This window comes from Kogia breviceps, chromosome 18 (assembly GCF_026419965.1).
Source record: "Kogia breviceps isolate mKogBre1 chromosome 18, mKogBre1 haplotype 1, whole genome shotgun sequence".
NCBI lineage: Eukaryota > Metazoa > Chordata > Mammalia > Artiodactyla > Physeteridae > Kogia > Kogia breviceps.
This window is the reverse complement of record NC_081327.1, coordinates 45,399,805-45,424,314: the sequence shown is the minus strand read 5'-3', so window position 1 is coordinate 45,424,314 and position 24,510 is coordinate 45,399,805. Positions and strand designations below refer to the sequence as shown.

General features: G+C 40.5%; 1 protein-coding gene across 2 annotated transcripts in view; it reads left to right on the top strand.

The window, feature by feature from the left end:
- SF3B3 (splicing factor 3b subunit 3) overlaps positions 1-24,510 on the top strand; it is a 46,933-nt gene that overhangs the window by 17,369 nt on the left and 5,054 nt on the right. For both annotated transcript variants that reach the window (XM_059043924.2, XM_059043925.2), the window contains exons 9-19: positions 2,520-2,685; positions 4,746-4,841; positions 7,431-7,503; positions 12,549-12,700; positions 13,002-13,157; positions 14,171-14,326; positions 14,829-14,972; positions 18,428-18,550; positions 19,278-19,432; positions 23,412-23,586; positions 24,293-24,498. In XM_059043924.2, coding sequence (XP_058899907.1) covers positions 2,520-2,685; positions 4,746-4,841; positions 7,431-7,503; positions 12,549-12,700; positions 13,002-13,157; positions 14,171-14,326; positions 14,829-14,972; positions 18,428-18,550; positions 19,278-19,432; positions 23,412-23,586; positions 24,293-24,498 — 1,602 coding nt within the window. The remainder of the gene's footprint in view (positions 1-2,519; positions 2,686-4,745; positions 4,842-7,430; positions 7,504-12,548; positions 12,701-13,001; positions 13,158-14,170; positions 14,327-14,828; positions 14,973-18,427; positions 18,551-19,277; positions 19,433-23,411; positions 23,587-24,292; positions 24,499-24,510) is intronic.

Sequence of the window (24,510 nt, the reverse complement as noted above, 5' to 3'; positions counted from 1 at the left end):
GAGGTGTTTGGCTTCCCTGCTGGTCCAGTGGTTAAGACTCTGCCTTCCACTGCAGGGGGCTCGGGTTTGATCCCTGGTCCAGGAAGTTCCATGTGCCTCAAGGTGTGGCCAAAAAAAACCACGAGGCATTTGTTTTTTCACCTAGCTGACTGGCAGACGTTAAAAACTTATATAATAACCTGTCTTGATAAGGCTGTGGGTGGAGTCAGTAGCTGCAGACATATAAGGTATTCTATTCTTGCTCATTACCTTGTGCAGATAGTGTGTTTGCTGGGATTTACACATTCTAATTGTTAAGTCTTCTAAAAGTCTTTTTAGAAATAATACAGACAATGATTCCTTTTGTTCTAAAGAATCATAGTGTACATTTGTTGAGCACTTGTCTGTATGTAACAGGCACTGTTCTAAATGTTTTTCTTATATTGTTTCAGTTTGGGCTCCCCAGTAAGCAGAGCCCGAGACAAGGCTAGATTATTGAGAGGTAATTGCAGGAAACAAGAGTGAGGGATCAGTGGGGAGAGATAGGGAAAAGAGGAAAAGCCAATATTAAGGGCATGTTACTGAGGTTCCTGCTTTGGACACTGGAAACTGGCTTCTGTCAGGACCTGCTGAGAAGCATGCAGAATGCCTTTGAAAATTGCCCACTTGAGGGTTAACAACACCAGTTCCTCTCCCTCTTGGGTTGAAGGTTACCCCTGGGGGCATGAAGTCCCCTGTACATCCTGTTGCTCAGGCAGCCCCCAACAGGATAGATGTTCTGAGGGCAGAGAATAGAAAGACTACAGTGCACAGGTGGGATGCTTGTTAGAGTGAGACGGGTTTGAACTTGTGAGAAATTATCCATTACTTCTGCACCTGAAATCTGGAAGACTTCAGTGGAGATTTGGGGCATCAGAATCATGTACTGTGGGTGTTAACTCATAAAGCAAACTTATTTATCAATCAGATACTTAATATAGCATTTACTGTGTTCTAAGTACTTTACAAATATTGATGCGTAACATTCCCTATAAGACAGTGCTGTTAACCCATTTATAGTAAGGGCACTGGGGTCACAGAGAATTTAAGAAATTTGATCACACAACTAAATCTAACTCAAAGCCAGACCACCTGGTTCCAAAGTTCCTGCTCTGAAGCACATTATAATCACAGAAACTGTTTTATCAAGATTCAGCCAAAGCAACCTTTCCTGTGATGGTTATAGTGAATCCAGAATCCTCTTGATTATCTGTGAAAGTGTCTTTTGATGCGTGATCTTTATCATCTGTATATGGACATCTTGCTTGAATAAGAAGTTTGTATTATTTAACTTCTTTCTTTTCAATGTGTTTGTAAATCATTCAAGGATTATAACTCTATTTGCTTTTTTGTAATTTAGCATAGAATCTGATGAGTTTACCAGAAGGGTTATATGCTGAGGTTTATTTGGCTAACATTTATTGAGTGTCTTATGTATTTCAGACCCCGATTTAATCATTTTATCTTGCTCCTAAAAAGCTACACTGGATTGTTCAAAGTGCTTTGTATTGAAGGTTTGGTATATGACTTAAAGAATAAATATGACCAGCTGTGTGATTTTATTTTAATTGAGCTGCTTCCCAAAAGTGTGCTCATTGCACACTCAGTTTATGGTGGTATATTGTTACAGGTTATCTACTCCCAAATTGCTTTCCCTTTTTAATTTTTTTTTGTGGTTTGCCTTTGAGTCAGTTTACAGACCCTTAGAGGACAGACAGGAGAAGGGCAAGATGATTTTGTTGCTTATTCAGGAAAATACTACTGTATCTGCATACTTTTGTGAAATCACCAATTCTTGTTTTTTGTCCGATTTGGCCTGGTGACTGGTTAAAATAAGATGTGGTTATAGATTTTCTTTGGGTTTCACTTATCCATATTTCATTTTATTTGACAAAAACTGTGCTTACTAGGTGCGATGCAATGTTCTAAGTACTCATTGAATTCTTTAGGAAGGTACTACTCAATTTTATAGATGAGGCAACTGAGGCAAAGAGAGATTAAGTAATAATATGCAGCTAGTTAAGCGGCAGAGCTAGGATTCAGACCCAGGCACTCTAATGAAAGTCCAGTACTCTTAACCACTGTGATGCTAAGGTCCTGGCACTCTACCAGTTTGAATTCAGTAGTCTTAATTTCTTTATCCCTCTTCTTAAAGAAATAGAAAACCCCAGTCAGATAAGCAGAGATCTCAAACTATAGATGCTGACTCATTATTAAAGTGATTTATGAGCATTATGTTGATGGCAAACATCTTCAGACAAATTATCTTTTAAATGCTATTTGCTTTTTTCTTTCCAGTTTCATTGAGATATAATTGACATATAGCACTGTATAAGTTTAAGGTGTTGCAGTATAATGATTTGGCTTACATACGTTATGAAATGATTATCACAGTTCATCTCATTTGGTACAACATTAAAGAAATAAGAAAAAAATTTTTTCCCTATCATGTTGTACATCAGACAGAAAATATTTTAACTAAAGTCTTTGCTTCTCCCTAGTTACTTATATCAAATTGCCCATCTTGGAGATGATGATGAAGAACCTGAGTTTTCATCTGCCATGCCTCTGGAAGAAGGAGATACATTCTTTTTTCAGCCAAGACCACTCAAAAACCTTGTGCTGGTTGATGAGTTGGACAGCCTCTCTCCCATTTTGTTTTGCCAGGTGAGGGTCTTTCCATTCACTCCATAATGAACGGTGCTAGCCAACTGTTTCTGAATCTGAATGAGTTTAAAGTGTTAACTCCAATTAAATTAAGGTCTAGTTTAAGAGGTTCATCAGCATATCTGATGCCAGAGTATAAGGGTGAAGCAACTAAAAGTAGTTGGGTAATTAAAAACCATTACATAAATCCTTGGGCTTAAGAAAATTTTTTTTAATGGTAAAAATCATGTTTCATAAAAATTCAGACTGTACAAAAGATAAAAAGTAAAAGTCCAACCCCCAATCTTTTCAACCCTCTATTCCACCGAGGCTGTGCCATTAATAGCTTCCTGTGATTGCTTCTAGGCATTTTCTCTGCATCTTAAGCATTTGTGTGTTACACTTTTCTTTTTAATGTAAACATGCTCATATCCTTTACAGTATTCTGAAGTAGACCTTTTATCACTTAACAGTCTGTGAATATCTATATCTATATCTATATCTCATTCTGACACTCATTTCCTCCGTAGAGTACTCCAGAGACACTGGGATCAGTCAGTAACAGAACCTTTTTGGGAACGCAAGGTGGCCCAAGATGGGAATTGTGTCTCTCACTACTGGCACTCAAGTGTAGCAGAAATTTTACCATGCTGTTGCATCCTGGATTCCTGGGGTTCCAGTGACCATTAGGCACCACCCTACCCTGTCTAGATGATTACACTTTTAGTGGAAGAGTTTTGCTCACTGTGTGCCAGGGACACAGTCAGTATTCAGACACTCTTCCTGGTAAAATTAGCAGTTCTGAAGTTAACTGCTTTTGTTCTTTCTTTTTGAGAAAGGGTTAGTCCTGGAGGCAATAGAAAATAAGTATGAATAATTCCTAATTGGATTTTTACTGATTTTTTTTTTTTCTGCTTTCATTGGAATTTGAGGAGATAATTGTGTAAATAGTTTGTAGGTCAAGAATAAAATTAACAGGAAGTTTGGGTTTCTGTAGCAGGGCTATAACTTTTTTTGCCATGTATCTCTACTAGCCTAGTGAGGCTTCTGGATCCCCTCTGAATAATATTTTTAAATGCATATAGAAATAAACATGATAGCCAAGAGAGAAAATTATCTTTTAAATTGTGAAAAATTAGTAAATGTGCTTCTGTAATGGGCTTAAAATAACAGGATAGTGCATTTAAAATAGGTGAGTTAATTTTTTAAAGAAGTCAGTGTGAAGGTTGTATACATTCACAACCCATATGCTCATCCATGTTGCAGTAGGCTGCATTGCTTTACAGTCAAGAATTTTCATTTGAGTTGTACAGTTTGAGAAAACTACAATACAAATAACTTCTTTCCACATGTTGATCAACAAATATTTGTACTGGAAAACAGCTAGATGTCTGGGGTGACTAGTACAAGAACACATGGCTTCCCCATTTGGTGGCAAATAGCCAGGTGCAGAGTTACCCCGTAATTGGTCAGTTACATCATAGGAACATCTGTAGTAGATAGGGCAGCTGTGATCATGTCTGTTCTAACAGCAGATCTAGTAAATGTAATTTTGAAATAGTGATGAGGGAAATGATATTTGGAGGTATCTATAAACTTTAATATTGGTGACAAAGTCACAGACAACGATAATATAATGTATTGTCTATATTTTTAGTTGGAAGGAAATGCTGAGATTTCAGTTTGAGGTTATATAACAATGTCACTAATTGTAAGAAATACTTTGTTAACTCAAGAACTGATACAGGTGGGACTTCCCTGGTGGTCCAGTGGTTAAGACTCCACGCTTCTTCCACTACAAGGGGCACAGGTTTGATCCCTGGTCAAAGAACTAAGATCTCACGTGCCACACAGCATGGCAAAAAAATAAATAAATAAACCAGCTTTTTTGGTTGGTAAAACTTGCTTCTTCAAACTGTTTGCTTTTTGGAACATTGGGTCTTTTCCACTCCATGCCCCCAGGGCCAGTAGCAATATTTAAGCCTAATAAACTGAATAGTGGTTTGTCACCCTGAGAACAATCAGGGTTGGGTATGGAAATGTAGCAGAAGTAGACATTTTTTTCCCCTTTCTCTGTGCAGATAGCTGACCTGGCCAATGAAGACACTCCACAGCTATATGTGGCCTGTGGTAGGGGACCGAGGTCATCTCTGAGAGTCTTAAGGCATGGACTTGAGGTAAGACTGGAATTTCTAGATCATGTGCAGGGTTTGGAGGAAAGCATTGACAAAGCAGCCTAAGGCTTTATTCTGATGAGATCAAAGATGTATTTAGTGTTTCTATGAAAGAAAAATGTTTTCTTCCTCCCCATTTCCATAAAGTTTAGAGTTTAAATTTCCTATCCTTTAACATGTTAGCACAGTAGGCACATTTTAAAAATTTGGCAAATAGGGATCAAAGGGGAGAAACACGTCTGTTAGTTCCAGGTTCAATCGCCATTACGTGGAGATTAGGAAATCTGCATGGCACATTTTACTCCGTTTCCTTTTAGTGTTGGTCTTTTTTCATAGCATTTAGATACTTATATTTTTAACTATGTTAATATTGTGTATATATTTTTGTATCTTATTACTTTCCTGATTACTGTGTGCTCTTATGTCATGTCATTTTTAATGTTTTTGCAATATATCCCCACAGTGGGTGGATTCGAATATATTTAATGAATCCTTTATTGTTGGACTTTTTATGTGATATGGATTCTCAAAATTACCTTCTCAAATCCCACACCCTCTTCTCATCATGGTTCTAGTGTTGGTGGCTTTTAGCAAGTGCACTGGACTTGATTTTGTTAGGAGTAAAATAAAGCTTTCTCTGACAGTTTGCTCTTAGAGGTTGAGATTGAGCAGACTCCAGGCTCTTAGAGGCCCACTGCCTGTTTTTGGAAATTTTTATTGGAACACAGGGAAGATGACCTTGGTTTTGAATTCTGGCTCTACTACTTAATAGCTGTTACTAAGCTTTATAGGACCCGCCTTAAAGGATTGTTGTGTGAATTAAATGAGAATGTGTATGAAGCACTTAGCTCAAGTTCTGACATATAGTAACTGTTCAATAAATGTTAGCAATTAATATTGTAGTTTCAGAGAATTCAAAAAATTTTGAATTTTGCCAAAATATTCATCAGGTCACCAAATTTTTGATGACTTGAACCCAATTTAGACCAGTAGTTCTTGATTAGTTACTTACTGCTAATTGGATCCTGTTGAGCATCTGATTAAAGCAAGCGCTCAACACAAAAAATACATGTATGCATTAACAGAAAATTTTGTGTACAGTGTAAGAGATAAAGGACCCAATTAAGAATCATTGTTTGTGAGTCCTCTGCTCCCTCCTAATTTTTTCCAATTGTATTAAAAAAAAATCTATGTTATATAAAACTATTTTTAAATTGTTAGATGTTGCTTTTTTCCTGTATCTATTTGTTGAACCTTGTTGTCTAGCTAGATTATGGTCTCAGTTAAACAGGTCACTGTCAGATATTACATTTGGTGTATAGAGTGTGGTATACCTGACATTTATATTTTATTGATGGTGAAGTTTTCCAAGATTCTCCTGTACCACGATCAGGTATTCCTGCTATTATTATGTCAGTAAACCAACAAAAGGGTAATGTCTTTCATGTATGTACTTGCATTCTTCCTATAAGATGTAGTTCCACTGTACGGTATAATAGGCTGCCTAATTTTTTACTTCTAGGTCATTTAAAAAATACTTAATAAATTTTTATTTTAGAATGGTTTTAGATTTACAGAAAAATTGCAAGGATATTACAGACAGTTAATGTATAACCCACACCTAGTTTTCTCTAGATCATTTTGAGTTCATCTTACGTATTTGCATTTACTCTCATTTGAGAGCCTATAGGACATTCAGAGGATTCTTGACTTTAACCTTAAGGAGCAAAAAATCTAGTAGGAAGGACAAAACAATTCCTCAGATCACTTTTTAGGTAAGTGTCCTAAGAGGTGGTGATTGTGATTCCTGTGAGAACTTAGGAGGAAGAGATGACTGCCAGCCAAGAGAATAAGGGACGATTTTTCCTAAAGAATGTGGCATTTGAATTGTTCTGTGAAGGGAGATGGAATTTGGCCTTGGGGGTACAAAGAAAAGAAATGGGGGGCTTCCCTGGTGGTGCAGTGGTTAAGAATCCACCTGCCAATGCAGGGGACATGGGTTCGAGCCCTGGTCCGGGAAGATCCCACATGCCACAGAACAACTAAGCCCGTGTGCCACAACTAGTGAGCCTGCGCTCTAGAGCCCGTGCTCCACAACAAGAGAAGCCACCACAATGAGAAGCCTGCGCACCAACGAAGAGTAGCCCACCGCTCGCCACAACTAGAGAAAGCCCGCGCGCAGCAACGAAGACCCAACGCAGCCAAAAAGAAAATGAATACGATAAAATAAATTAAATAAATACATTTTTTTAAAAAGAAATAAATGGGATGCTAACTTAGATGGACTGTTTCATTCCCACGTGCTCACTTTGAGGAGAATGCAGGCATGTTATACCCAAAGGAAGCGTTTGGCCTTGGCTACAACAACTGTCCTAGATGTTCCATCATTTCTTGCTGAAGTCTGTTATGGGAATTGCTAATACCTTTAGCGTTTTGGTTCTTATGTTCTTTTTGACTAGATGGTTCCAATGTTTTAATCAGGTATACAGTGTGAGCCCTGCTATGTTGGGACTGTATTATCTAGTGTAGTTGTAAGCAAGGAGCTGAGTTTCATGCTCACTGGATCTGTGGTTTGTCTCCTCTCCCTGTCAGGTATCAGAAATGGCTGTCTCAGAGCTACCCGGTAACCCCAATGCTGTCTGGACAGTGCGTCGGCACATTGAAGGTAAGCAGCCCTTTCCCAACAGTCAAAATGAGGGTCTGGGTGCCATTGACAATAGAAGGCTTAAGAGACTGCATTCATAATGCTTCTATATCACATCATCTAGCATCATATACTAGAAACTTCTTCTGACTCAACACCATGTTTTTGAGGCTCTCCCAATCAGGGTGCCTTCACTTACTACTTTTTGTACACATGGGTAAGGGGAGCATAGGGTGGCTGTTAATATTCGGTACATATACACTTGAGTGTCATAGATAGAGCTGTCGTATGTTGTGTTCTTTGACTGTATTCATCTTTAAGATACTCTTTCCATTTGTGTGAGGAGTATGGTGTAAGGGAAAGTTTTTGCTTTTTTCTTCAACGATCTTTTCTTTCTTACTGTGCTGAAATCACAGTGAAATTAAAGGTATTATTCTGGGTAATAAGAGATTGGTAAAGCTTGTTAATGTCCTGCTCAATAGGTATAGTAGTTGTGTTTAAGGAAAGCGGAGGTTGATTGAATGGAATCAGAATTTTGGAGTGAGTGGAAAAGAAGGGATGGAGGAAAGAGGAAGTCTGAGCTCCGGAATAAAAATGGTCACCTCATCCTAAAAAATGGAAAGGTATATGAAAATTCATTTTAGTGCAATAGCAGGAAAGTCTTGTGACAACTGAATTTCAGTCTCTTAGAGATGAAACTCAATTCTCATTTTCCCTTTGATTCTTTGGGATCGTAGGTCATTTCTATTCCTAGACCTCATTTTCCTCTTGTTCCCTCAGGAATGTGGGACTGGCCAATATACAAAGCTTTTTTAAGAAAACAGCTGGAAATCTTCCTGCTATTTAGATGTTTTGGTTGTATGGAACAAATTTAAGGGAGCTGGGAAATGTGGGGGAGGGAAATCTCCTTTCTATTAATAGAGTACACATTTTAGTGGATTTTGTCTTCATGTAAGCTTTGGAATCCAATCTGAGTTGAGTAGAAAGAAAAAAAGTGAATAGGAAATTAGTAGGTTCATTTTAGCTGAGACAGTAATTATTGGATAATTGGTTTTGAAAAATTTCCCCATTTTGTGTAATGTCTTCATAAAGAAACTGGTCACTGTTGACGTTCACCTTTAGCTTGGTGGCAGATTGGCTGGTTGATATTTAGGCTCTTGAAAACATTTCCCAGACTGTTTGAATTAGAAAAAGCCTTTGAGATAAAACCTAGTTTGCTCCTCTTTTTTTGTTTGTTTTTGTTTTCACTTATTAAACTTTACTGTAAAATCAATTTAGATTTGCAGGAAAGTTAACCCCTCATTTTTACGAAGAAGGCCGAAAATCACAGGCATTGATTGTCCCAAGATAGGGCGCCTAGATAATAGAGACTGAAAGTGGTGTCTCCCGAATCTCAATCCAGTGTTCATTTGACTAACCCTGTAGTGAGTCTGGGTCATGCTGGTTTTCTAGGATAAGTTCAATATTCTCATCCTGCTACCTTGTAATTAAGATAGGACTCTACTCTCAGGGCATGTGCCATCTAAAAAAGAAGATAAGTATAAAAAACTGTTGTGTGTTCTGATGTGATGAAAGGCACAAGCATGTTGCCAGGAGGGATTAGAGGAGAGGGAACAGGCATGTGTTTGAGAATCAGGAAAGGCTTTTGGGTAAGTTAGATAAGTTCGTGATCAGTGGTATGTTGCATGATGGAACTGCTGAAAAGTTTTGTCCTCTAGATACCAAAATCTAGGAAATGATTACATCCTGATAAATTTTACTCTTTAGAAACTATAATTTGGGTGATCACCCACAAAACAGGTCAAGTTCTCTCTGGTCATTCTCTTTACAGATACCCTAAGTTACTATTCCACATGTCCACACATGCTGCAGTCTTCCAGGCAACTACTAACCTTGGCTGGTACTTGGTGATGCACACTACCAATACCAAGCCTTTTTTTCTCTTCCACAGGTGGCTGGTGAAGGTGCTGATCACCACAGGTGTGTACCTTGTACCTATTGCTAGGGTCTACTGTGGGGTCTTAGAGATTACCCAGGGAGAGGGACCTGCGCAAAATATTGAGGCTGCCCTGGTAGCATCTTTCAGAGGGTAACTTTGCACTTGGCTCTCCATGTGCAGTGTTAGTGGTGCACACCCATCTGCCTGTATGTTAAATAGTCTGAGGCAGGAATCACTTTCTCCCACAGAGTATGGAACATGTGATTAATTTGTCTCTCATTAAGCTAAAAGAGGCTGTAGCTAGAAAATCTTAACTTCATACTCTCCCTTGATGTTTTTGTATGTTCCACGTGTATTGACTGAAAGATTAGGTCCTGGAGAAAGCCCCCCTTTTTTCTCTTTTGAGTATAATCAAGACTGTACTGAGGCAAGACAAGCACTGAGTAGTCCGAGTATAGAGTGAGAATGAGACATTGGAGGCCTAAATCATCTGGATGGTCACCCACTTTTCCCTTTGGAGTAGTGAGCTGTTTTTGAGCCTGAGATACTAAAGGCGGGGAAAGAAGAAAGCATTCCCTCTTCTGTGGGCTGCTTCCGTATTGCTCCGACAGATAGAAGTCCTGTTTAACGGAGACAAAGATGCGTTCTCATATCCTGATAGCTTCTTCACTGAGGTGTGAACTAATGGTCCTTTATATGACATTTGAAACCTCTGGAAGAAGGCAACATAGATTTCATAGTTCATAGTCATTTATCTTGACTGAAGCTTGATTTTGTTCTGAAGTCCACCTTTTAACCTATAACCTGCCTAGGACACAAGAGCAGCTTATCTGTTTCTGGTCCTCCTGTCCGTAGAATGGAAAGGGTAGAAGTTACAGTGTGCTTAGTATTTACAGGGTAATGGATATTTTGAGGAAATCCGTGATGTAAAGCAGCTTTCAGGTGTCAGTCATTGCTTTACTCCTTGTTCAACTGCCCAGCAAACGTAAGACCCTATTTAAGTCCACCGAGCATCTCTTTATTTTTATACCTGAGCCGACTGGGGTCTTGGGTCAGAGGAAGGATAAGGGCCCAGGCAGCCCTTTTTCCTCACTCCCCTCATTCTCTGCATGTAAGTTATAAATGTATGGTTTCTTTTCTGGAAGCCCACCTTTTCCCTTGACTGAAGGAAGAGGCCAAAATCCTGACCAGTTTGAGCCCTTTTTTGTTTGGCTTTAATTTGCTCTGGCACAGCTTTTAAGATACAAGGCTTCAGTGTCGAGAACGTGGGAAAGGACACAATATTTATATAATGTTAAAATTAAGCAATTCTTGTAACTTTTACACACCAGAAATTTCCAGTTCAAAAACTGAGAGCTGGAGCAAAGCTTCCAAGCTTGGTGTTGTGTGGAGAGTGAAGATGGTTTTGTTGTGCGCTATTAAGACATCCATTTCAGAGACAACCACGTCTGCTCTCCATCTTTTATGATGGCGAACAGTGCGGTCTTCTTACAAAGCCATTTTATAAGGTGTCCCCAGGCATGCGATACATGTTGACAGTTATAATAAAGTAATCTAAAACCAATTATCTGCTTGTTCAATGTTATTCCTTATGATGGAACACTTGCTCTGGATTCCTGGTGTAGCCATTAGATTATACCCATTGGGAAAGATCTTTGATCCTTGCCTTTCAGCCACTCATTCAGTGTGCACGTATTATTAACTGAAGCAACAGTATTGCAGAATAGTATTTACCCTTACTATGAGGCATCCTCATAAATTATATTTATTTCTATATATTTGTATTTAAAAATGCTGATTGCAATCCACCGAATTGATTTTATGTCCTGCTAATAGGTCAGAACGCTACTATAGGTTATACCAATAATATATTTTCATCTGGCCCCTTTTTCTGTAAAGAGCACTGATTCTGCTGAACTCATTGGGTAATCTTAGTTCAGCTGAATGACCCTTGGAGCAGTCAAAATCCAGACTGTGTCCTTGATGTGAGTGGGGTGGATCAAGCCTATGGTGTTGAGCTCTTACAAGGACTCAGGCAAGCAGGATCCTTCAGCTGCTTCTGTTAAGGGTGAGGTAGCCACTCCAATTTAGTACCTTGTCTACTTGTCATTCTATCCCTTGTTTGCCTGATTTCTGTGTGAAGGGGACAGGAAGAGGGGAATTGATATAGAAAATTCAAATGTAGGAAAATCTCAATTCATCTCAAAAAAATGAACATACATTTATTCAGCATTTATCAAGCTTTATGCCAAACATTGTGCTAGATGTGGGAGATACATACAGAAGTTGTTTTATGTTGTAGGGTGGAATGTGTAGAAAGTAGCTGTTAACTATGGGATCTGTGTGAGAAACTTGGGGTTGCCTGTATACCTCTGACCTCCTTGAAAAACTTGTTGGTGTTTGTTTATCCAAGTACATTTTATTAAATGAAAAGCAAGTTCTACTAGGATTGCTCATGACCATCGAATGATTATATTTTTAAACGTGAAAAACTAGAGAGTTCAAGGGCTGACAATATAAACTACCACTCCCCCACCACCACCACCCGCCCCCTCCCTGGTTATCCAGTGTTCTTACATCATTCCTTTTGGGACATCCTAGGATTCTCAGTTTCCAACCCTAGAATGACTTAGTCTCATGGAGGCTTCAGTAATCACTATTTTATTCATTAGGTCTTGTGTTCCCACATAAGATACTTTTGGAAGAAGATGGGGACCTTTCTTGCTTATAGGGAGTATCTCTTAAAAATGGATTGTGATTGGCATCTGAAACTCTAGCTTCAGTACATATAAATATTGTCTACAAAATTTCCTCTTGCTTTGTTCTCTTGCATTTTTCTAGCAAATGTCTCAAGAAAATATTAATTTCCAAAGGTATTAGATGTGGGCATGTCTACTTTATGTACTGTTTAGCCATTTAAGGAAGCAAAGTATATCTGTAGGCTGTTATGACCTTTAATTATCTTTTGGCTCATCCTGTGCTGTTTGCCACATGACTGTGTGTGATGACTACACACAGAAGAAGTGCCTTGGAAGGTTTCTGAAGAGAATGCTTAAGTGTGTCTCATTTGGCTTTGTAACTAATGAGCTCTTAGCTAACCTACTTCTTTCTTTTCTTTCCTTTTCAGATGAGTTTGATGCTTACATCATTGTGTCTTTCGTGAATGCCACACTTGTGTTGTCCATTGGAGAGACTGTAGAGGAGGTGACTGACTCTGGGTTTCTGGGCACTACCCCGACCTTGTCCTGCTCCTTGTTAGGAGATGATGCCTTAGTGCAGGTGAGGATTCTCAGCTACTTAACCTGCTCACCTTACTTTGTCTTTTCTTTGACCTCATCGTGGTGTAGATTGCTGGGTTCACATTTAAGGAACTTGGAACTTCTTTGAAATGGATGCTGCAAAACATGAACTTTTTTGAAGTTAACCTTGCCTGGGACCTCTTAACTCTTTTTTGTCATTGACCCAGCTTGTGCCTCAAATACAGTGCCTCTAGATCTGACAGATCTGATAGGTGCGAGGATCATGCTTGAGTGAGGAGTCAAATTGCTAAAGTTGGGTTTCTTTCTGTTACTGCCTCAAGGTGTATCCTGATGGCATTCGGCACATACGAGCAGACAAGAGAGTCAATGAGTGGAAGACTCCTGGAAAGAAAACAATTGTGAAATGTGCAGTGAACCAACGACAAGTGGTGATCGCCCTGACAGGAGGAGAACTGGTCTATTTTGAAATGGATCCCGTATGTTATTTTACCATTCACTGTGGGACTTAATGTAGGGTTCAGAGGTGAAGATGGGAGCTGCAGTCCGGGTATCTAGATTATATATTCATAAGAAAGGGAAATGAACACTACCAAATGTAGAATAGTTGGCTGGTGGGAAGCGGCAGCATAGCACAGGGAGATCGGCTTGGTGCTTTGCGATGACCTAGGGAGTGGGAAAGGGAGGGTGGGAGGGAGGGGATATGGGGACATGTGTGTGCATATGGCTAATTCACTTTGTTGTGCACACAAAAAACCAACACAGTATTGTGAAGCAATTATACTCCAATAAAGATCTATTAAAAACACAAAAAATAAAATAAAATTTTAAAAATGAAAGGGAAATGAGAAGGGAAAGTGTCCAAAAGCCCTTTACCAGGGGGTTGGAGGTGGATATGTTTTCATGTCTTTAATTCTAATTGGAGTTATGAAATGCCATCTTAGCAATGAAACACTTTTTCTGCCCTTCACACTCTAGTTTTCTACCAGATACTTGCCATATGTTTAGTTTCTGCAATCTGAATCAATTTCAGAAATTTTATTTTACTTTTATATATGGAAGGATATTAGGTGTGTTTAATTATGTTCTTAAGTCTCTGGATGTGGCCAACTTGTACAGTCCAACTGTACCTACTATGATGGAGGGTTTTTGTCTTTAACTGCCATATTTGAATTCTCTTTCACCCAGAGTATTTTCATGAACAAACAGTTGTATGTATTTTCATTTCCTGAGAGCTAGGTTGGCTTAGAAAATTTATGGTACATTATACTTACCAAGGGTCTCTTGATTCTCTTCTCAGTAATTTTGCTTTCCATTAGCCTGTAGAGTTTAGTCTTGGAACCTCAGGTAGAGATATTCTTGGTCATTGATTATAGTAGGAAGAGTGCGAGGAAGCAAAAAGGAACTTAGCAAGCCCCCTTTGTTTTCCAGGCCCAGGGTTTGGGGGCAAGTTGGAGTGGTTTGTGACCTCTCTCTGTCTTCATTCCTGTAGTCAGGACAGCTGAATGAATACACAGAGCGGAAGGAGATGTCAGCAGATGTGGTGTGCATGAGTCTGGCCAATGTGCCCCCTGGAGAGCAGCGGTCTCGCTTTCTGGCTGTGGGGCTGGTGGACAATACTGTCAGAATCATCTCCCTGGATCCCTCAGTGAGTGTCACTCTCAACTTTAAGGATCTTTCACTTGGAACCTGAGCACCTGACCCATTTTTGATGTCCTTCTCTGAGATCAGCTGGGCTGGACCCTGAAATCTCCACCTGCTGCTTCTCCTGATTATTGTAGCAGCAAACCTCAAGAGTCTTCTGCAGTGCCTGCTTCTTTGGCTCATGTCTTGATTCCCTTTTTTAGTTTAAACAGAAACAAACAAAAAAAAATCCAAGACTGTGTTTATAGAAAAGGGTCTTGGATGACTTGAAAGAGGGGCCCTTTGCATATTTACTTTTACCATTATCCATTTTTGCAAAAAACAAGGAAAGCACAATCCTCTCCAGAGGTTGTTCTAAGCTTCAGTCTAAATAGAACTCCTTCTTCAGGTTTTCCCTGTCCATGAGAAAGAGTTGTTCTTCACTTCTAGAATTAGATTTCTCTGGGTAGGTTTTTTTCCAGAATTGGTCACTTCCCATGTTTTATTCTTTTCTCTTTCCCCCTTAGGACTGTTTGCAACCTTTGAGCATGCAGGCTCTCCCAGCCCAGCCTGAGTCCTTGTGTATTGTGGAAATGGGTGGGACTGAGAAGCAGGATGAGCTGGGTGAGAGAGGCTCTATTGGCTTCTTATACCTGAATATTGGGCTACAGGTAAGAGATCTAGAAGCTCACATTGTTGTCAGGGCTTCTTTTACTTTCATGACTCCTTTGTTCAATACTGTGCGTAGGGTTTCAGTTACCCACCTTATGAGAAGTGAGCAATGCTGCTCTGTGTTCCACTTATTTCAGCTGTAATTAGAACAAATCAGGCCTAGAAAAAAGTATTCTTATGAAGAGTTTTTGTTAAAAATGCTTAGCAATCACTGTTCTGTGGCAGAACTAGATGGGGTCCTTAAGGGTTGCCTATAGTTCTCACAGTATGCAGCTTTTGAAACTAATACGGTTGTCCTTTGGTATCCTTGGGAGATTGGTTCCAGGATCTCCCTTGGATACCAAAGTCTGAGGATGCTCGAGTCTGTTATATAAAATGGCATAGTAATTGCATATTCTCATATACTTTAAATCATCTCTAGATTACTTAATTACCTAATACACGGTAAATGCTATATAAATAGTTGCTGCAAATTCAAGTTTCGGTTTTTGGAATTTTCTGGAATTTTTTTTTTTCCTCAAATATTTTTGATCTGTGGTTGGTTGAATCCGTGAATTCAGAACCCCTGGATACAGAGGGTCTCACAGTTCATAATGGGCTCCATTAGCAATAGAGGGCCCCTAGATGTTCCCTGTTGTCAAAGCACCTCAGCTCTTCATGGCCCGAGAGGCAGGAACCTAAGGATCAGAGATTGTCAGGGGTTTTGACCATGTATTGATACTTTTCGTTTTCATCTAGGCCAGGTACTTTTTTTTTTTTTTTTCCCCCGCCCCCCTTCTTTTTCCTGGAGTATTTTAATGCAGATCCAATGTGGTATATAGTTTCATCTTTAAGTACTTGAGAATGGAGCTGTACTTGAGGGGTGTGTGTGTGTGTGTGTGTGTGTTGAGGCTTTAATATGATCATGCTCAACAAAATTTAACAATTCCTTTGTTGTTTATGGCTAGCTGCGTTGGATCTTTGTTGCTGTGCACTCGCTTTTTCTCTAGTTGTGGTGAGCGGGGGCTACTCTTCGTTGCAGTGCGTGGGCTTCTCATTGCTGTGGCTTCTCTTGTTGCGGAGCATGGCCTCTAGGCGCACGGGCTTCCGTAGTTGTGGCTCGAGGGCTCTAGAGTGCAGGCTCAGTAGTTGTGGCACACGGGCTTAGTTGCTCTGCGGCACGTGGGATCTTCCCGGACCAGGGCTGGAATCCGTGTCCCCTGCATTGGCAGGCGGATTCTCAAACCACTGCTCCACCAGGGAAGCCCTAACAATTCCTTAATATCATCTGATACCCCCATATTCTAGTTTTCTCCTTTTTTTTTTCTTTTCCCAAAAATGTTTTTACATTTGGTTCTACTCAGGATCTACATAAAGTTGTCCACAGTTTTCATCTGCTTGATTTATCTTTTTGTTTCTTTTAATAATTGTCCCAACCTGTTAAAAACAATTTTTTTAAAGAAACCAGATCATTTTTCTTGTGGAATTTCCCACCTTCTGGATTTGACAGAGTCGTTCCTTGTGTGTTTAATGTTCCTTTATCCTTTGTATTTCCTGCAAACTGGTGGGTAGATTAGACCATGCTATCCATTAAAAATATAATGCAAGCCACAGGTGTAATTTAAGTTTTTCAGTAGCCACAAAAAAGGAACAGATGGAGTTAAATTTTAATGTTTTATTTAACCTAGTATATCCAAAATATCATTTCAATTTGTAGTCAGTAGATAATTAAGATATTTTTTATTTTTTGGGGTATGGGGAGAACTAGGTCTCTGAAATCTGCTATTTGGTACTTTGCACTTAACAGCACTTTTTTTTTTTTTTTTGCGGTATGCGGGCCTCTCACTGTTGTGGTCTCTCCCGTTGCGGAGCACAGGCTCCGGACGCACAGGCTCAGCGGCCATGGCTCACGGGCTTAGTTGCTCCGCGGCATGTGGGATCTTCCCGGACCAGGGCACGAACCCGTGTCTCCTGCATCGGCAGGCGGATTCTCAACCACTGCGCCACCAGGGAAGCCCTAACAGCACTTTTTAAAAAAATTTATTTTTGGCTGCATTGGGTCTTCGTTGCTGCGTGCAGGCTTTCTCTAGTTTCTCTACTCTTAATTGCAGTACGCAGGCTTCTCATTGCAGTGGCTTCTCTTGTTGCAGAGCATGGGCTCTAGAGTGCAGGCTCAGTAGTTGTGGTGCACGGGCTTAGTTGCTCCATGGCATGTGGGATCCTCCCGGACCAGGGCATGAACCCGTGTCTCCTGCATCGGCAGGCGGATTCTCAACCACTGCGCCACCAGGGAAGCCCTGGCAGGCGTATTCTTAACCACTGCGCCACCAGGGAAGTCCTAAGAGCACACTTCTAATTCTGACTAACTGCATGTGGCTTGATGGCTATAGTATTAGATAGCACAGACCAAGAGGTTGATTAGTTTCAGATGCAGGGGTTTTTTTTTGTTTTTTTTGTTTTTTTGTTTTTGGTGAGGGACAAGAATATTTTTATAGGTGCCATTTGTTTTCCTATTATATCATGTGGCATATGAAGTCTGGTTGTCCCACTTTAATTTAGTGATGTTAGAATGTTAGTATCTATTTTGAATGATCTGTTTTAAAGCTCCCTGTCCATCTTTTACTTAATAACAGCCAGTGATACACATTGCTTAGATTCATTAGGGGTTGGGAAGTGATGGTTTTCATTCTTCATTTCATTCTTTAATTAGCTGGAACTTTTTTCTAGAGACAAAATTTGCTTTATATATTTGCTTACCCTGAAGTACAGTTCATATAGGGAAAGGATAAATATTTCATTTTTTCCTCTTTGCTCACTTATTTTCAGAGTAAGGAGTTGGTGCCGTAGCATACTCCAATGAAGACTGATGAAGTGTTTGTTTTGCTTATTTTTAAAATAACGTTATGAACTTGCAGATTTTATAATATTTGTGCATCAAACTATTGTAGTCTTTGTTTTGGATGCTAAATTGCCACATTTTAGATGAGTGGGAATTCCCCTTTCAAGTTGGCTCCTTTGTCCTTTTAACATTACCCCAGTATCTTTGGGGGCTTCCTTCTGGCACAACAAAGTGCCCCACACACATTTGGAACATTCTTGCTTCAGACCTGAAGAAGCCATTTCTCTTAGGATTCATATTCTTTTTAAGGGAAATGGTATTTAGAGACCACAATAAGCGTGGATATTAAACTGTGCATATATCTTAAAACTTAAAATTATGAGGAAGAGTTTAACATACTTGGTAAAAATATTTTTAAGGATATACAGTGAAAAGTAACTGTGTTTTTCACTTAGTAAATACTCAATAGCTGTTTGAGTGAGTGAGTGATTTAGGAGAGAGTGAATGAATGGCTGGCTGATTACTATATATTTAAACCACCTAGTTATTTCCTTCCATCTGCTCTGAAATTAAATAAAGTAGCTAAAGAAGCTTCCATCATGTATAGGCTTTAACCACTCCTCTCCTTTTTATTAGAATGGTGTGTTGCTGAGAACTGTCCTGGACCCTGTCACTGGGGATCTGTCTGACACCCGCACTAGGTACCTGGGGTCCCGTCCTGTGAAACTCTTCCGTGTCCGGATGCAAGGCCAGGAGGCAGTAAGTAATGAAAGGGGCCAGATAGTGTTTTTGGATGTTAGTGGCATCAGCTGAGAAAAATCCCCTTGGTATAAATTTTGCTGTCATTAATTCACCAGTGTTGTAGTTAGTTGACATTAGCTTTATCTTGATTCGTTTCCTTCACGTGGGAAGTCTTGGGTCCCTTAAGCTAGAGCTTCTTAACTGGATTTCCATGGCACTGTGCCATGATTTGCTTATAGGTGAGCTAGAATATTGATCCCTTCAATCCTGAGGCTGAGCAAATGGAGTACACTGACAGTTAGCTGGAAACCTCCCGTGTAGGATACCACTACCCATGAGCAACCTGGTATCGGTGTCATGGCTTACTGTGTAATGTGAAAGAGGCTGGGAAACATTGTGTCCTTTGTAGCTAAGAATATCAGTGTTGCTGGGTACTCTGCTAGTTCTTTACTTGTTAATACTTGCAACTATCCAGCCTTGTGATAGTATTCCCCAGTTACACATGTGGAAACCAGGGGCTCAGAGATCGAGTGATAAGTAGGTCATCTGGCTAATTGCCAATGCTTTTAGCAAATAGTAAGCCATACTGCCTCTTTTCTAGGCCTGTTTTTCTTAAGGTAGCCCTTTAGGTTTCTAAAATTCCTTGGGATATTCTGCACACTGAAATTTGGGGATAGGATAACTTGGTTAGCATACCATGTTTCGGCTTTCCCCAAGCTTATTGGAGATGTTTTTCTTTCCTCAGGTGTTGGCCATGTCAAGCCGCTCATGGTTGAGCTATTCTTACCAATCTCGTTTCCATCTCACCCCCCTGTCTTACGAGACCCTGGAATTTGCATCTGGCTTCGCCTCTGAACAGTGCCCTGAGGGCATTGTGGCCATCTCCACCAATACCCTGAGGTGAGAGAGTCCCACAGTTGAAGCCCCGCAAGAGGCTGCAGAGAGCTGACTCTTTGCCATGGCACTAGTGTGTTGTAATTGAAACCTTCGATTGGCTCAGGATTTAAGTACCTGGTAGCCAAGTCTTGATGTTTGGGAGTTTTAGCTTCTGTTTAGACCTTCAGGGCCAAGTTTTTATACTCAGCAGTGTAGTTCAGTCTCTGAGATTTAAGATTCTTGTTTTCAAGGGCCATGCCATTGGATTGGTTTTAGAGCAGGCGTTGTTGGCTCACTGATAATCTTTTCTCACTCTGTCTTGCATTTGCAGTGTTAATATCTTAAATATTAACCAATATAAATTATTTAGGCCTTTTGCAGGTTGACATTATTTACACTGATCACATTGGAATGAACACTGTCTGTATTGCAAGATGGAAAATAACCTATTCAGTTTGACTATCTTGAGTTTTGGCGGTTGGTTGTGTTTGTTTTCTTTTTTAACTCTTTAATGCCACTAGTGTCATACATGTCCTGGTTATAACTGTTGGCTGTTCACAATGGAACTCTGACCTCTTGATATATGAGTCACTTGCTACTTAATCAAGTGAACTGCCAGATTTGTTTGCAAAAACTTTTGGAAGTTTTCAGTCATTCTCGTTCTCTTTCTAAGCGTCAGCACCTTTGTATACCTATGCTCCAGCAGAATTACTCCCTGCATACCTCCATATATTCCTTCCTGGTTTTTTGTCTCTGCACCTGTCCTTGGAATGCTTCCCACACACATCTCTGCCTTTCAAGGCCTAGCCTCATCCATGTATCCTCTAATTGTTTTATGGACGTGTGCTCTCTATCTCCTTGATTCCTTATTAATTTTGACAGTTCCACAGGTTTTCAAACTTTTTTTTAGCAGCAGAACATTTTTCCCCCAGAACAGTATCAGGGAAGGCTGCTGTGTGAAACATATAAGAAGAATTCTTGGGAACATAGTTTACACACCACTGTCCATAGTACTTACTGTCAGAACCATTCACTTTCACTTTGGGTTATCATGAATAACGCTGCTGTGAACACTCATGTACAAGTTTTTATGTGGGTGTATATTTTCATTTTCCTTGGGTATGTACCTGCAAGAGTGGAATTGCTGGTAGCCGTTTAACTTTTTGAGGAGCTGCCAGGCTGCTTTCCAAAGTGGCTAGACCATTTTACATTTTCACCAATGAGGTTTGAGGATTCCAATTTCTGCACATCTTTACCAACACTTGTTATCATCTCACTTTTTGATTCTAGCCATCCTGGAGAGTGTGAAGTGATATCTCATTGTGGTTTAGATGTGCGTTTCTTTGATGGTTAATGATGTTGAGCATCTTTTCATGTGCTTATATTGGCTCTTTGTTTTTCTTTGGAGTAATGTCTATTCAGATCCTTTGTCCATTTTTTAATTGGGTTATTGTCTTTTTATCATTGAATTGTAAGAGTTCTTTGTATATTTTAGATACAGCTGCCTTATCAGATAATATAATTTGCAGATATTTTCTCGTGGATTGTCTTTGCACTTTCTTTTCTTTCTTTTTTTGGGGTGGGGGGGTGTATTTATTTATTTATTTATTTATGGCTGTGTTGGGTCTTCGTTGCTGCGCTTGGGCTTTCTCTAGTTGTGGCAAGTGGGGGCTACTTCTCGTTGTGGTGCACGGGCTTCTCATTGCAGTGGCTTCTCTTTGTTGCGGAGCACAGACTCTAGGTGTGTGTGTTTCAGTAGTTGGGGCTCGCGGGTTCTTGAGCGCAGGCTTAGTAGTTGTGGCGCACGGGCTTACTTGCTCTGCAGCATGTGGGATCTTCCTGGATCAGGGCTTGAACGCATGTGCACTGCATTGGTAGGCGGATTCTTAACCACTGCGCCACCAGGGAAGTCCTGTCTTTTCACTTTCTTGGTGGTATCCTTTGGCACACAAAAGGCTAATTATTTTTTAAAGAATTATATTTTAAAAACTGCGTCTGGGAACTGCCTGAAGTCATCTTGGTTATCAGCAGTGGTATGTGCCCCACTTTGACAAACGCTGGCTAGCCTCATGTTTTCCAAGGAAGAATACAAATGGGAGCATCTGTGTCCCTTCCCATGTTATGTTTCTCCCTTAGGACAGGTGCTCCCTCTGTCTGGAGTCTGCCTTTTGGTGTGGTACAGTGCCTTTATGAAAGCAGGCCAGTGTGTGGGTTGGACTAGAAGAATCAAAACTCAGGGGTTGTGGGTTTTGTTTACGCCGTACTTTTTTTTTTCCTTGCAGAATGACAGTTTTTGATGTTTAGCAGTTGATTTTTTTTTTTTGCTCACATGTTGGTAAAGTATTTGATTTAATGTCTGCAAGTAAAGGGACCCTGCTAATTATCCCCTCAGAATATTTGGATATTTATGGGAGTGGAATGTTGTTAATCATAGTCTATTAGAAGATGTTCTGGTTTTTATATTGTACTCGTTTTTAATGATTTTTTTTTTTAAATATAAATTTATTTATTTATTTATGGCTGCGGTGGGTCTTTGTTGCTGTGCACAGTTTTTCTCTAGTTGTGGCGAATGGTGGCTACTCTTCGCTGCAGTGCGTGGGCTTCTCATTGTGGTGGCTTCTCTTGCTGTGGAGCACAAGCTCTAGGCACATGGGCTACAGTAGTTGTGGCACACAGGCTCAGTAGTTGTGGCACACAGGCTTAGTTGCTCCGCGACATGTGGGATCTTCCCAGACCATGGCTCGAACCCATGTCCCCTTCATTGGCAGGCGGACAGGCGGATTCTTAACCACTGTGCCACCAGGGAAGTCCCTTAATTATTCTTTTTTTTTTTTTTTTTTGGTACGCGGGCCTCTCACTGTTGTGGCCTCTCCCGTTGCGGAGCACAGGCTCTGGACGCGCAGGCTCAGTGGCCATGGCTCACAGGCCTAGCCGCTCCACGGCACGTGGGATCTTCCTGGACCGGGGCACGAACCCGTGTTCCCTGCATTGGCAGGCGGACTCTCAACCACTGTGCCACCAGGGAAGCCCTCTTCCATTGTTTTTTAGGTCTGCTGTCAGATTGTATATGATCTGTAGAGAATATTTAAATTAAAAATAAAACTCCATTGTTAGAGACCAAGTGTCTGTATTTTTAAGAGCATCTGGGTTCTGCTCATTTTGCTCATAATTTGACTTAATGCACATCTCTGTCCCTTTTGACAAAGGTTGTAGAACTCGTACTTGCCATCTCTTTGTGCATCGTTGTGGATTTCCTAAAGCTTAGGTGATTTTCATTCAGGATGGCATCCACTTTATTTTATGAAACACTGTCACACAAGTACCACATATGTTCAGATAATTGCATTGCTTCATAACAAATTTGGAATTGGTACTCTTTTTTAAATTAATTAATTTTATTAATTAATTAATTTTTTTGGCTGTATTGGGTCTTTGTTGCTGTGTACGGGCTTTCTCTAGTTGCTGTGAGCAGGGGCTTCTCTTCGTTGCGGTGTGTGGGCCTCTCACTGTTGTGGCCTCTCCCATTGCGGAGCACAGGCTCCAGGTGCACAGGCTCAATGGCCATGACTCACGGGCCCAGCCACTTCGTGGCACGTGGGGCCCTCCCAGACCGGGGCATGAACCCGCACCCCCTGCATCGGCAGGCAGACTCTCAACCACTGCGCCACCAGGGAAGCCCCATATTCCTTATATCAGGGTTTGTCACTAATAATCAAGAGGAAATTTTAAGTTTTCACTATCACGTTATCATTGGAGGGAAAAAAAATCTTTTGAGGGTTCTAATGTAGGTTTCACTGGTGGAAACTGGAATCACAATGAACAGTGATGGGCTGTTGCTAAAGTAAAGGCCCTCCCCTGATCTCCTTGTCTCTTGTGTGTAATCTAATGCCAACATTAGAGCTTTAGGGATTGATGTGTTTGCTGTGACTGCTTATTGACCATTTCAACACCAGTTTCTTGGTCCTGAGTGGGTGACCTATTAACTCCTTGCCTTTTGCCATAGGATTTTGGCATTGGAGAAGCTGGGTGCTGTCTTCAATCAAGTAGCCTTTCCACTGCAGTACACACCCAGGAAATTTGTCATCCACCCTGAAAGTAACAACCTTATCATCATTGAGACTGACCACAATGCATACACTGAGGCCACAAAAGCTCAGAGAAAGCAGCAGATGGCAGAGGTAATGCATTTAACCTTCAGGGTTCAATAAAAAGGCATTCCTGTGAAATTGTATTGAAAAGCTTAAACCTCTGTGTAATTGATGGCTGTAGTCTTTGTTATATTTGAAGATCCAGGCTCTTTTCAGGTCCTTCAAGCAGAGCCCTTTGCCACAGTCCTTGGTTTAGAGGCTTTTTTGTGACTTAGGACTAAAACGCTGAGTTAGGTTTATTCAGTATTCAGCTGCTTCTCTGGAACGGTTCTTCAGTCCTAGAAGTTCCAAAACAGTCTGTTTCCTGAATTTGGGCCCAGAGGAGACTGCTTTTGTATTCCCCACAACACCAGCTCCTTCCAGAAATCATTTCTGAGCAAAAAACAAATGGTCCCAACTATGTAAAACTGTATCTGGCCTAGAAAAGAGGAAACAAGTAGTCTTAGCAAGAGAAATCAGATGGGTTAGATAGAAAAAAAGGTGTTTTCATCTTCATGTTTCTCAGACTACCAGTCAAGTATTTGCCACAGCTGATGTTAGTTCTTTAGTTTCCCCTCAGTGATCTTTCCTCTTCCCCTTATCTGTATACCTCTCCCTTTGATCCTGATTTTGGTGGACAGACTTGGCTACTTTGTATATTATGAACACTCCCTGGAAGTGTTCTTGCTATTTGTCTACTTCTCACCCAACATCCACCTCTGAACACACCAACTCTTCCTTGGTTCTTTGGATTTAGGAAATGGTAGAAGCAGCAGGGGAGGATGAGCGAGAGCTGGCTGCGGAGATGGCAGCAGCATTCCTCAATGAAAACCTCCCTGAGTCCATTTTTGGAGCTCCTAAGGCTGGCAATGGACAGTGGGCCTCTGTGATCCGAGTGATGAATCCTATTCAGGGGAACACACTGGACCTTGTCCAGCTGGAACAGAATGAAGCTGCTTTTAGGTAAGGAGCCCA